The sequence below is a fragment of the Thunnus albacares genome, chromosome 5 (genome assembly GCF_914725855.1).
Source record: "Thunnus albacares chromosome 5, fThuAlb1.1, whole genome shotgun sequence".
NCBI lineage: Eukaryota > Metazoa > Chordata > Actinopteri > Scombriformes > Scombridae > Thunnus > Thunnus albacares.
This window is the reverse complement of record NC_058110.1, coordinates 34955261-34970253: the sequence shown is the minus strand read 5'-3', so window position 1 is coordinate 34970253 and position 14993 is coordinate 34955261. Positions and strand designations below refer to the sequence as shown.

General features: G+C 37.5%; 1 protein-coding gene across 1 annotated transcript; it reads right to left on the bottom strand.

Annotated features, from left to right (window-relative positions):
* Positions 1-8678: 8678 nt before the first annotated feature.
* LOC122981814 (receptor-type tyrosine-protein phosphatase S-like) lies at positions 8679-13222 on the bottom strand. The gene is made up of 3 exons (XM_044350603.1): positions 12785-13222; positions 12301-12494; positions 8679-9116 (listed from the first exon to the last, which is right to left on the bottom strand). Exons 1-3 carry the CDS (start codon positions 12824-12826, stop codon positions 8951-8953), a joined length of 402 nt encoding a protein of 133 aa, XP_044206538.1. The 5' UTR covers positions 12827-13222; the 3' UTR covers positions 8679-8950.
* Positions 13223-14993: the final 1771 nt, after the last annotated feature.

Genomic DNA, 14993 nt, shown 5'->3' with positions numbered 1-14993 from the left:
TGGTTTCACATCATCCCACTGATCTACAGGATGCAGGAACCTGCCCAGAAACACAGCAATGCACCAACAAAAGCAGGAGAGAAGAAGACTGCAAGCAATGCAAGATTTAAAATACTTTATATAATCAGCTTTGCAAATATTTTATGATTGAGGAAACATATTCAACACTTATGTTGGACCTAAAGGATACACTCAGCATGTTTTGGTGAGTAACACTGAATATAAATATAACCTTGTTTACAAGAAAACTACACAGGGAACCTTTATCAAAAATGAGATCTTCCTGTCGAAAAAACATCTCAGACTTTGGTCTGAATGTTTCTTGACTTGTCATGTGCTGACATCACATGTTAATAATTATCTTACATCATTAGAAATGTAGGATGTGTTTAAACAGTAGACGTGAAGATAACAAGGAAATTTATTGTAAAATTGAATGTGAAATGTTTCTTCTAGGTGCTGAACTGTCTTATGTGCTGAAACACATGTTGGACCATCTTGTTATTCTTATTAGACAACGTTGTTATGCTGAATTTGACTGTTTTAAGAGGACGTTTTGTTGCAGAGAGACAGTGATGGACAGATGGACAGACATGAACTGTCCTGTACCTGTAAACTGCTCTGTGGTTTCAGGGAAAGATGATGAAGGTGTGAAGCTACCTGAACTAGAGATTAAACTCTGTGTTGTTGTTGGTGTGGAGGCTGATGGGACTGATGTTGGAAAAGGTCAGTTTGGTTTTGAAGTGGTTGGAGCCGTGAACAATGAAAACACATTGAAACAATCAGATACTGAATCAATAATGCAGAGAAATGAGATGCTGCTCTAGACAGAAAGATCATATTGACAGCATCCATCACATACACAAGAAAAATGCAGCATTAAATATGTTAATGAAGTAAATTATTAAGATTATTTGAAGTGGGTTTGTTCTATTAATCACAAGAAATTATTGTTATTTGATTTTTGATTACAGAAGAGTAAGAAAATAACATCCACAGGTTGGTTTTCTGACATTAAACATAAAAGCACAAATGTCTGAAAAAGTTTTTAAAAATCGTACAAACTGATTGTTGTAAATTTAAAAACTAACATTATAAAGGCAACACATTTTACATCAGATTACTTTGTGACTCTACAAATGAGTTTCATCTTTAGAAACATTTTAGAGTATGATGTCTTGAACATTAGGGAACCTGAGGAACCGTTCTTCTATATGTTACCTAATGTTAATAGAAATATAGAAAAGGTTCCAGGTTGGACAACTAGTATGACTCTGCCAACCACAGCACTCCTCTTGTTGTCACAAATCAACTTCTGACTGTAACCCGAAAAACAGATATTTGTTTCTGTCATGTCATTTCCATCCACTCTTTAATTTTGTATTCAAAATTCTTTTTTTTTCCATTTTAAATTAAAACAAAACAAGTTTTCATAATTTAACCATCTAACAATTGATATAAATATAAAACTCACCATCTACAACAAAGATCGAGAACGTGTAGGATGAATCTGGAGACGAAGCTCTGCCGTAACCACACCTGTACCGTCCTGTGTCTGACTTCTTCAGCTGTGTGATGGTCACAGACAGTCCAAATACAGATCCTTCTCTATATTCAATGCTGTATCTGCCATTCTGAACTCTGTTCTCGTCTGTTTCAACCAGGATGTCTTCTTCTTTTTTACATTCATCCTTACAGAAGAACTTCCTGGTTACATTGACAGTATCAAAGCATCCTCTTGTGATATCTCCTCCCTCAATTGCTACACGGGAGAAACGAGTGTTGTCACCCAACGTTGCAGCTGAAAAGATTAACAATCAACAGTTACTGTCTGTACTTCCTGTAAGATGCTGCAGTCTGATCACAATATTTCCTGCTTCACATTTACACAGATCCACAGAGTCACACTGGGAGCTGCCCAGTTCAACCAGTCTGACTGCTGGAGTAATGATTTCATCCAACATTGATACACTGAGTCAATATATCATAAACGTCTCACATTCTTCAATAATTTAACTAAATTCTATCTGACTTCATTTATTCTTATGCTTCAGAATCATTAAATGGGATGAACATAGTAAATATATCAGGTTTTATGACTTTCAGTAGAAACTCACCATCTATAACTGTGATGACAAAGTCATGGTAATCATTTGGGACTGAAGATCCACCCAAACCACATCTGTACCGTCCTGAGTCTGACTTGGTCAGCTGTGTGATGGTCACAGTCACATTTCTTCTTCCAGAAGATCCGTTTTTATATCTGATGCTGTATCTGCCACTCTGAGCTGTGACATCATCTGTTTTAATGAGAATGCCTTCTTCTTTACATTCTCCTTTACAGAAGAACATGGTGCTTCCAGATGAAGTCAAGTGGCAACTCACTGAACCATTTCCTCCTTCAGCTCCAGCATAAAGGTTTATTGCATTGACGAGTCCAGTGTTTCCATCCTGCAGTGCTGTTGGAAAGATGAACAGTGAATACTGATGATCAATACTTTGTGTATTGTAGACTTACTGTAAACAGACTGCAGATTAATGAGGGCTAATCCATCAGTTCACAGAGAAGCAGAGATGATACAGAGGCAGCCATTAGCAAAGTTTTCACTGACTGTACAGCAGTTGCTGTTGTTCTACTTGTAGCTGCAGTTGTAGTCACAGTGTCTCTGTGTAACGTCTGTTTTTCAATGTTTTTCTTTCATACTTTCTAATATCAAACACATTAATGAGCAACAAATATTCATGATGGATGGTTCATAACAAGCTCTCTAAAATTGTTAACATTGCAGGGAAGGTGATTGGAAAGTCACAAAAACAACTTTGCAATATATTTGACAGTGCTGCACACAGGAAGGCTAAACATAGAACTGCAGATACCTCTACACTACACAACTACACTCAGAGACTGAGCTGCTCCCATCTGGCCGTCGATTCAGGGCCCCAAAGGCCAACCGGTACTTATACACAAAGTCTTTTATTCCCTACACAACACAGGGGTTGAACACAGAATGATGCATCAGGGAACACTTGTTATTTTATAAGATTTGCTCTCTGGTATTATTTATATAACCTATCTGCTGCTACCTGCCCATTTACACTATTGTATGTTGTATATTTTGTATGTTTTTAATGGTGTGTTGTGCTATGTGTAGTGTATGTACTTTTGCTTTTGAGAAGCCAAAGACAAATTTCCACAGAGGTGGACAATAAAGTCAATTAATTAATCAATCAATCAATCAATATGTTTTGTTAAATTACAAGATTAGATTATAGAGATGTTGTAATTAGTAACAGAATCATTTAGAGAACGACAGGAAAACTAATTAACATGACAGCAACATGAAAACTTGTGTGATACAAATCTGACATTTGTTAAAATGAACACAATGAATGTCCAGAAGCAGTTTGTGCTGCAGCTTTACAGACACAGTCAGGTAATCGGTCCTCACCTGATAAGAAGCAGAAGAACAGAACATGGTGGATATTCATTCTGAGTTTGATCCTGATGCAGAAAATCATCAAACTGTCAGAGAACTGCCTCTAAATGTCTGTCTGATCAATCAGGAAGCTGACGATGCTTTAAGTTAACAAACCTCTCTCTCTCTCTCTCTCTCTCTCTCTCTCTCTCTCTCTCTCTCTCTCTCTCTGTGTGTGTTTGCACCATGATAATGATGATGGTGGTGGTAAAGGGTACATTAATGAATGACTGAATGGATAATTTTATTTTCAACGCCATTATATGACCTCTATGTTATTATTCAGACACATTAAACACCAACAAACCAAACATTCCAGCATCTCACAGCACAATATATTGACCTCATACAAATCTTTACATACTGTATAATATCCCAGGAGATATCCAACAATGAAGATTAAATAAATACATACACACAGTCTAACATATATGAACACAACAAGTGTAATATTAATGTGTGTAGATCAGTGGTTTCATGATGAAGCTGCTATGAATCCTCCTTCTGTAGGCATTTAAGACCTAGTGAAATGAAAAATACATTTTCCCAGTTTTAATCCTGTGTCCCTGTGTTAATTGTTCATTTATCTCTTGTTATATGCCAAATACAGATATGGTTGAAATTATTAGTACCCTTGCATCTTATTAATTAATGCACCATTTGCCCTGCACATTGTTGAAATTAAAAGATATCTCATGATCAATGCATGTCCATGTTTGGTTTGCAGTGGAACAAAACAAAATAACTGAATTCATGCATATTCTACAAAGACATTCTAAAATAATCTAGATAAAAATTATTGGTACCATTTAGAAGTTGTAAGACATAATTGAACAGAAGGATTGTTTGAATGGTGGAGAAAGAACCAAAGAAAACTTCAATATAAATCCAAGTTGATCTGCAAGTTTAGGGTACAGTAGTTTCAAGTTGCACCATCCATCACTGTCTGAATGATGGTAGAATCGGTAGAAGACCCAGGAAGACCCCACTTCTGAGAGGGAGATGCAAAAAAGCCAGACTGGACTTTGCCAAAATGAGTGTTAATAAGGCGCAGTCCTTCTGGGATAATGTGCTTTGGACAGATGAAACAAAATTAGAGCTTTTTGGTAAATAACACCAACTTTATGTTTACAGAGGAAAAGATGAAGCCTACAAAGAAAAGAACACCATACCTACCGTGAAACATGGAGGAGGCTCAGTGATGTTTTGGGGTTGCTTTGCTGCCTCAGGCACTCGGTGCCTTGAGTCTGTGCAGCACAATGAAATCAGAAGACTATCAGGGCATTTTTGGGGAAAACATACAGTTCAGTGTCAGAAAGCTGTGTCCCAGTTGCAGGTCATGGCTCTTCCAGCAGGATAATGACCCCAAACATACATCAAAAAGTTTTTCATGCAGACTCGAGGCCTGGCTCCTGTCATGCCAGTGTCTGACACATAGCTGTGGACTTGGCACTCAGGCCCACCTAATCTGAGGGCTTCCTTTTTTGCTGGATCATCCAATGAATAGCAGTCAATGAAAACTGTTTCAAATGTGACTATGAGACCAATAAAAATAAACAATTCTTGCCTCTTGTTTACCATATGATGATGTTGATAGGTCAGATTGTTTCACTCAGTGTACAGCCATGTACACTGAGTGTACATTGAACAGAGGAGCAGAAGCATACTGTCTTCTAGCTAGCTGCTTTTAATGTAAGTTAAGATGAAAACCATAGTGAAACAAAGCAGTCACAAAAAGACGTTGTGAGGAGCAAGAGGAAGAGAATCCAACTCAAGTTCAGCCATCATTCTCACTCCAGACACCTCCCCCTGCTCCAGTTTCTCCTCAAGTGCTGAGTAGTTTCGACATGTACGTGGCTGCTAATTCAGCAGCAACAAGCTGTACTGTTGAAAGAGGTAAAAACTGGCATCAGTGCATCAGTGATGACATACAGACTGAACTCTTTGTCCCTGCTCTCCTTTGAAAGAGAACTGACTGAATCATTGGACAGTCATGAAATAACTTCAGTGTTGAACATCAAGCTATGTCATCTCCTGCTCTAATCATCAAAAGTAAGATAATTTACAATTTTGGACTGTAGTGGCCTTTTGCCTATTTCAATATTATTGTTTATTGGATATAGTTTTTTCTTGGGTGCACAATTGGATTTTATGCTGATGTTGCGGCATCTGCTATCTATGTGTGTATGTATGTATGTGAGTGTGTGTGTGTGTGTGTGTGTGTATGTGTATGTGTGTGTGTGAATATGTGGCCGCCGTGCCACCCGCATAGTCATTGGTTTGCCCGGATGTGCCTGTGCCATCTAAATCTCAAGCTGGCACAGTCAGCATAATCATAGCAGCCTGTCACAGGCTGTCATATGTTCAAGTGATCACTATGATGTTCTTCTTATTCATATTAATAAAAACAACTATAAATAACGACGTGTCTTTAATGTTAATGGTCCAGTAATGGGATCAGCTCAGTTTTACATTTAAAAATCCATAACCCTTAACATCTATCACAAAAGTGGATGAGACAAGTGACAGCTTTATGGAACTGAACATTTATTTACAGGCTTTCAAATATGTCAAGTATATTCAAGTATGTGTTTGAAAAAATAATTTTCAGGGTTCAAGTGCTTTCAAAGGGAGTCAATGTAAATCTGTTGATTATAATATCCTGAGCTGCCAGCAAAACTTAGTTATGAGTCTAAACAGCAACTGCTTTGCAAACTATTGTTTAAAAATATATATATATATATATATATAAATATATATATATAAAAGCACAAATAAATAGATTGCAGGATGACAGAATTTGTAATGCCTTCAAATGTCCTCTGTTATAATTGGCTGAAGGTCAGCATCCAGGCTTCCAGGCTTCCAGCTCACTGAGTGAGAGAGAAACAAGAATGAAAATCAAACACAGAGTGAGAGAAAGATAAATAAAACAATTTAATGGTAGAGAGAAACATTTTACACAAGAACGAGACTTAACTTCCCTTTATGAAGTAATATCAAGTTCTTCAGAAGAGTGGTGACGAGGATTCACTGTTATCTTGTTTGTCTTCTTAAGAATTCTTTCCCCAGCTGACTTCTGTTCCCCTTTCAAGGTTAATCACAATGAGACAAATGTAACAAATCACCTAATATGTCCCAGGTTTTAGTAAAGCTTGGCAACAAACTGCAGTATATTTACAGCAACCTGAGCTGTAAATAAGTTCTTTAATGTGTGCAGTAAGATGTTGCAAATCTTTTACTAGTCTGTTGTAACTAGTGCAACATTCTTCACTGCTACTGTATCTGCTGAGGCTGAATCGCAGCCAAGGAAACTAAACTCAACAAACTGATGAGGACAGCAGGCTCTGTGATGGGAACCTCTCTGTCAAACATCCTGGAGAACGTCTCTCAGCCCGTCATGACCGACTGCTGAGAAAGAGGAGAACTTTCAACATGAGACTGATTCAGTTCCATCACATGAACTCACAGCAGAAATGCTGAAATGTAGAAAGTATTGTGTATATTTTTGTGCTGTCTTGCATCATTGCACTACTAACATGAACATTAGTTTCCTATGTTGAATCTTCATAAGCACTACAGAATGGAGCTGTGTAGTCTTGTTAACGTTTACAGAACAAAACTACACACACACACACACACACACACACACACACACACACACACACACAAGAATGTACAGTTAAATCTGTTAATTCTCTTTGTAGGAGCCATTTTCACTTGTATTGATATATTTGTGTTATTTATGTTTAAACCTCTGACCACCAGGCAGCGTTTCCTTGTTTGGAGGTAAATTGAGAAATGATCAGCTTCAGATGTTGCTGATGTGTGTGAGAAGCATACAGTTTTTGCCTCAGCCTTTATTTTGTCTGATTATTTTTGTTTATCCCTTTGTGGACTATTATAAACAGCAGTGGTGAGCTGTTAAAAGCTGTATAATTAATCTGAACATTTATTGGAAGTATGTATCATTATAAATCTCACAGCAGCCCCTCAGTGGCTGTTTAAAGGTGGCAAGTAGTCACTACACTGTTTAATATCCCAGGACTGCCCTGCATCTTACCACCTTTACCAATATCCACTTGACTTGCAATGATATTCAGTATATTACTCTATATTGTTATTATCGTACAGTGTATATTCAGCACCAGGATGGAAAACAAATTACTGCAGACTCACTACTGAAATACTTTAATTCATCTGCTAATGACACAGGGAGCTTTTATACTGTCATGTGTATGATAATGGGACATGGAGAGAAGATGGAGGAAAAACAAATGAGACACAGAAAAGGAGAAGAGAGGTTGATGGGGGTGAGAAGACAGGAAGTTAGAGAGGAAATATATGAAATAGAGAGATGATGAAAACAAAAGATCGAGAGAGGGTTAAGAGGTCAAAATGGACAAGAGGTAAAGAGATATAGAAAGACGTCTTCTGACATGATCCTGTGATGTCCAAAGTACCAAAATATTTTAAAAGCTTGTACCTCGAAATTGTAATTAAGTATATTACTTGAGTAAATGTTCTTAGTTATTTTCCACCACTGCTTCTCACCTGTTCCTAGGTGCAAGGCCAACGGAAATCAACATCAATCAAAAGAATAAGAGTCTTTTCAAACCTCTAGTGTGTTTGTTCTAGTCTGAATCAGTGGATGAGTTGATAAACTTTGTAAGGTTACGGTTACCGTTTGAATGAGTTTAGCCAACCAAACTACATGGTTACAGTTGGGGAAAGATTGTGGTCATGGCTAGAAGAGAGCTTTGTGGGCCTCATTTGGAAATACAAATATTTTACAGCTCAAATGATAGATTTTGTGTGGAGTATCACTTTAGAAGGAGTGTGGTTATACACACCTCATATGTAGGTGCAAGGCCACTGGAAATCAACATCAATCAAAAGAATAAGGGTGTTGTCAAACCTCAGTCGGAGGTCGGATCACGTTCCCACCACAAACGAACAGAGACCATTTCCTGTAAAGGGGCTCTGTGTGGTTGTTTTGGTCCAAGTACAAATTCTGTGTTCAGACCTGCCCAAACAAATTGTACCTAGGAGGAAAACTAATCAGGGTCCCATTCAGCCAGAGTGAACTACACAGGTTTGAAAACACCATAAGGTCACATTCAGACAGACTTAGTTCTGCATGAAAAAACGTAGCCAACGCACAGCGCGTCGTTCTGCAAAAAAGTTGAAGCACACATTCCAGATAGATAACTTTGCTTTATTTTACTTGATTTATCAGATATTATTATTGTTTCATGTGTTTTCTTCTACTTGGTTCTCTTGGTTCAAGCTTCTTGGTTCAGTTCTGGTTCACTGAGGTTCTCAGTCCAGGATAAAAGTTCTGTTACAACATCAGTACTTTGGGTTTTGCTGCTGGTCTCCTTTTGCCTATAGTTTCTGTTGTTTCTGCCTTCCTGGTTTTGTTAGTAACATCTGCTGTGCGTTTGGCTGGTTTTAAGTTCTTCTAGGTTCCTTTAGGTGTGAACCTGGCCAAGCAGACGCTGCTGGTTCTCGAGGTACTGCACCACATCAGTTACTCCCATTCTTTGTGCTGTCCAGTTGTAGGTTCTGTAGTTGTATATTGACTTGGTCGTCTTGGCTCTGCTGGTTCTGTGTGATAGGCTGGTTCTGGTTCTGACCCTGGTGAAGGGAAAACACTGTTTAACTGCTGATTTAATGACTTAAATACCTAAATCATGCACAGTTTTCACTCAAAAACAAGCCCTCCAACCAAAACAACAGAACAGGTTGTTTGTCAGTGTTAGTCTCTGATCTGTCACCTCTGCGGTTACTGTTTGATTGAGTTTAGGCAACCAAACTACATGGTTACAGTTGGGAAAACAAATGAGACACAGAAAAGGAGAAGAGCGGTTGATGGGTGTGAGAAGACAGGAAGTTAGAGAGCAAATATATGAAATAGAGAGATGATGAAAACAAAAGATAGAGAGAGGGTTAAGAGGTCAAAATGGACAAGAGGCAAAGAGATATAGAAAGACGTCTTCTAACATGATCCTGTGATGTCCAAAGTACCAAAATATTTTAAAAGCTTGTACCTCGAAAATGTAATTAAGTATATTACTTGAGTAAATGTTCTTAGTTATTTTCCACCACTGCTTCTCACCTGTTCCTAGGTGCAAGGCCAATGGAAATCAACATCAATCAAAAGAGTAAGGGTGTTTTCAAACCTCTAGTGTGTTTGTTCTAGTCTGAATCAGTGGATGAGTTGATAAACTTTGTAGGGTTACGGTTACCGTTTGAATGAGTTTAGCCAACCAAACTACATGGTTACAGTTGGGGAAAGATTGTGGTCATGGTTAGAAGAAACCAGCATTGACTGTTGGCAGGATGCAAACCTCTGGTGTTGAAGTTACATGCTCTCTACACCAAACCTACACTGACACCTCCTCAAGAGTTTTTCTTTTGTAGTATTTTTGCACTTATTATATAGAATACATTAGAGGGATGACAAGAAATGGCATAACCAATCACATTCCATTTCATTCTGTTGGGAAACACAAGCACATAGTTATTTTCTACATAAACAAAAAGGAGGAAAAGCTGTTGTAGCATCAACTCCTGTCTCATCACTGTCTGTAAACCATGTTTTTTTGTGGAACAGAGAAGACAGAGACAGAGGAAGTTAAAGGACGGTTTCACAATACTTCCAGTCCATCTTAAACCAACAGTCAAGAGCTCAAATGAGCAGTGAAACCTGTTTTTCTTGCTGTAATCATTCCTCCTGTTCATACTGACCATTAGAAGATCCCTTCATGATGCACTTACAATGGAAGTGATGGAGGACAAAATCCACAGTCCTCCTTCTGTGCAAAAATGGATTTAAAAGTTTATCTTAAGCTAATATGAAGCTTCAGCGTCCAAATGAGTCAAATCAAGTAGATATCTTTCAACGTTACAGTCTTTTTAGTGCCAAAGTTCCTCTTTTTGTTACTATACTTCCACCTGCAGCTCAACAGGGAAACACTGTCCGAGGAAACACAAAGAGGGAATTTGATGCTAAAAAGACTGTAAATGTGTCAGATATCCACTTGATATGACTAACTCAGACTGCTGAAGCCTCATATAAGCTTCACATCAACTTTACATGCACTAATTTTTGCACTAAATGACACACTGTGGATTTTGGCCTCCATCACTTACATTGAAAGCACATTTGAAGGATCTTTTAATATCCAGTATGAACAGGAGGAATGATTACAGCGAGGAAAACCTCTTTCACTGTTCATATGGACACCTGACTGCTGGTTTAACACACACTTGAAAGGTTAAACATGCTACATTTAGGGAATAAGCAAAATGTTACACCAGACAGTGAGAAGAGAGAGAGGAGAGACTATCGAGTTGAAGCTGACAAACTGTCTCCAAGATGTCGACCTGACCAGTTTCTCTGAGCTGCTGAGAGCCGATACTGCTGGCTATAAAACAACCTGTCCTCCCTATACCTGCACTGAGAGGAGGAGGAGAGGAGAGGAGAGGAGATTAGGTGTGTTTGCATCCACCTGTTTTTATCACATTTTCAATTTATGCATTGAAAAAAACTGGAAACAAGATGTTTGTTGCTGTCTGAGGTGTAACAGCAGCTGTGTGGATGAAAATCAAATGTAAACAGACTGAGTGAATAAATGATGTACATGAATCATGTGACTTAAACGTCACTGAAGAGATGAAAACATCAGATCTGTGTGGAGCGATGAGGAGACTGTAACCTTCCTCAAATCAGTACATGAAACAAACAGAAATGTCTTATTTCCATCATGTTTTCCATCGGCTTTGACTGCCGCTCTTTTAATGACGTCATCTCATTGCTTCCTCTTCTTCTGCAACGGTTTAATGGCACTGACTGGAGAATTAGCAGCTCTCAACAGAATCTTAATTTTGCAAATTTGATTTTAGTTATTTATTTGGATATTTATTGGACCACTTGACTTGTACATTTCATATGTAGTAAAAGGGTAACACTTTATCTTAAGTCCCTGTATTTAGCGTTTATTATCAGTACATAAACAGTTAAGCGGTTTTAATCCACTATAATGTGGCTGTAAGCAGATACAAGTGTTTATTAATGTATTAGTCAACAGCTATAACTCCTCCTGTGGGCACCCAGAAATGTTTGCTGCTATATAAACATTTAATAAATGACATTATGGTAAAACACAACTGTCATCATGGCAGGAGTTAGAATTAATACTGTACATTAATAAACACTTAAAATGTCCTTATATGTGCGTATGTGCATACATCAAAGTGTGTTATAAAGCATTTATTAAATTATGATTATAAATGTTAAATAACGGGATGTTAAGTGTTAGCAAAGAATGAATCTGTTTACACTAGTGATTCTTGCATGACACCTACATAATGTTAGTGACTCACAATTGGAGCACTTTTATGGCTCATGTGAACATTAAACTCCCTGTAAGGAAGTAGCTTTCGACACATCTGCTGCTCTGGTTTGCAACATCACAAGCTGCTGGTTTTACTGTTAGGTAACCCAGATAGTGATCCTCTGTTGTATTTTAGAAACAGTATGTTTATGTTTACAGACAGTATGTTCCTCAGTTTGTCAGCATGTTGTCAGTTCTGGACACTTTGAGTGGTGATTCACTTCGCTCATTCACAAACTACATAAGAGTTTACAACATTTGAAAAACATCATTTTTAATAAATCAAGTCTGTTGTTAGTTTTATGATAATTCTCCAAATTATAAAAAGAGAGAGACACTCATGTAGCTGTGAAAATTTACATTTACTTGGACTCTAACAAACTAACAAAATCATTGTAAACTGTGTTTGATAAGGAACCAACCTGCAGTGGACGATGATTGGTCCGGAACCAGGCATGGGGGTTGTGATTGGCTGAGAGCTGGGTGGTAGGAGGGACTTGCTGTACATCTCCACCTCCTCCACCAGTCTCAGCAGAGGAGCGGTGCATTGTGGGATGTGGTGGTCAGGCCAAGAGGTGAACCAGTAGTGTCTGACGCAACGACGCTCTGAACACAGCTGCACACAAACACACAATCACATGAAACAAACTTCAGTATATGTTATTTTATTTTATTGTTTATTTAACAAGGAAAATGCACAATATATATTGTGCCAGATACAGCTTAAAGCTAATTTCCATGTGTAGTCCCTGAGCGGAGGCCACCAGTGTTGCACAAGCTGGCGAAGTAAAAGAAAACAATCAGTTGTGGTGAATTAAAACTTTACACTGTGAAACATCAATATTAAAATCAAGATAGAAAAAAACAAAACAGAAACATGGACATGTTGTATTAATGCTCACCAACATAATCAGTGAATCTCAGCTCAGTGACTGCATGTCTGATCATCCTTCAGCCATGTTTTCAAATGAGATTTAAAAAGTGATATAAAAAGTTGCTGCACTCTCTGATACTCAGCGGCAAAGAATTCCACATCCTGGCTGCCTTCACTGAAAAAGAGTTTGGACCAAATTTAAGCACAACAGTCCCCTCTAGTGGAGCCTCTTGTTAACACAACAGGTCCATGAAAATGGTTTAATATAGAACGTGTCAGATTCTGATGTAAAATCCCAGAAAGACACACAGACGTTTTACAGATGTTATTACATCCACTGCACTGATAAAAATATTTGCAGTGGCTGCAAGTGTAATGTGTTCTAATCATATCATATTGTATTGTATTATTATCTAATCAGTATTATTAGCATGAAGCAGTATTTGGACTCTATATGTGACAGTATAGTGTGATTCTGACACCGTGTTCATTAATGTGCTGCTGGAAACTGGCTGCAGGGATTCGACTGTGAGTTGCATCAGGTGATTTGGACCCCAGTATACCCTCTGCAGGTCTATCCATCGATATCTTATTGTAATGGATCAAATTATCATGTGTTGTATTAATCATGTTATGTATGATACTGCATTATGTTATACAATATTTGATTACATTGTAAGCCATACAGTGTATTAAAGTGTACGTTAAGAGCCCTTGAAAACAATTCGGTTAATCAGTCTGTTGCTTATTTATACACACATATCACATATAATTGATGTTATACTTATAGTGATGTATAAACATGTAAGATTTGATTGGAAAACAAGTTTTGGTTTAATTTCATGTTACATCATCTATCATACAGGTGAGCACAATGAAGATCAGTATTTTATTATTTGCATTAACAATAATCAATCTTTATGATAAAAAACTTTTACTTTTAGTCATTAAAAGTTTACAGAAGATTTTTTGCTGTTGTTTACTGTTTAACTCATATTAGCTGTATATAGAGATACAGACACACCTGCCCAGATAGGATGAAATGATGCAGTCAGTGCAGTTCTACATGGAATATGTTGATGTCTTTTTTAATTCTGTTAACTAATCTTGATTCTTCAGGAAAATAAGAGACAGACTCCCTGGATTCCTAAGTTTGTAAGAGCAGACCCTCAGCCTACAGAACTGACCTTTGTAACCTTCTAAGTGGGGGTTTGATAAGTGACATTCAACAGACTCTGAAAGACCTCCTCATAAACCATTTCGATAAGTTAAATTATGACACGAACTAAAGGCATGAACTGACTCTAAAGGCCACTTGGACCGGAATAAAACAACTCCCACCTTATAGATGGAAAACAGACTCTTATCAACAAAGCCATAAACTAACCCACATGAATGAGGCCTTTGTGAAGCCTCCCTGAAAATCTGAGACAAACCTGAAATTCATGTAAATTAAATATCTAATCATTATGCAACTTAGATACAAGAAGAATGGTATAACTTTCATATATGTATGACTAGCTACTAAAGAGATATAAGACTTAGATTTTATTAACCTTTTATACTAAAGGTAACAATACTGCCCTTATTGACAAGAGTTAAAGTCCCTTATGTGAAGAGTCAATGAATGTTTGATAACCATGTATTTGTATTTTAAGTATTTAACTTGTGATATATTAACCTCATAGACAATCATATATTAGTAGTTAAATTGATTAAATTGAACATGGTTTAGTGCTCCCTCCTGGCACTAACAAATCCTAACCAAAAAGGAGGTGGGGCCCTAATGACAAGGTAATTCATTAATAAAGTATTAAGACGACTACATTTATGGTGCCCCGTGTGAGGCCAATCAAACCAACTGTTCCCTGCTTAGCCCTGATTTAGCACAGTTCTGTCGTGATGTTCCGGAGAGTGTGTCTGACAAACATAACCTTCCTGTTCCTCTTTCTCTCTGTGTGTTTGCAACATGATGATGATGATTGTGGTTAAGGGTACATTAATGAATGAATAATTCTATTTTTGACCCTATTATATGACCCATATGACCTCTGTGGAATTATTCAGACACATTAAACACCAACAAACCAAACTTTCCAGTATGTAAACACACCAGCATCTCACAGCACAATATATTGACCTCATACAAATCTTTACATACTGTATAATATCCCAGGAGATCCCAGGAGTTATAACCATTTATTAAATATCAATATACAACTTATAAATGCTAAATATGGG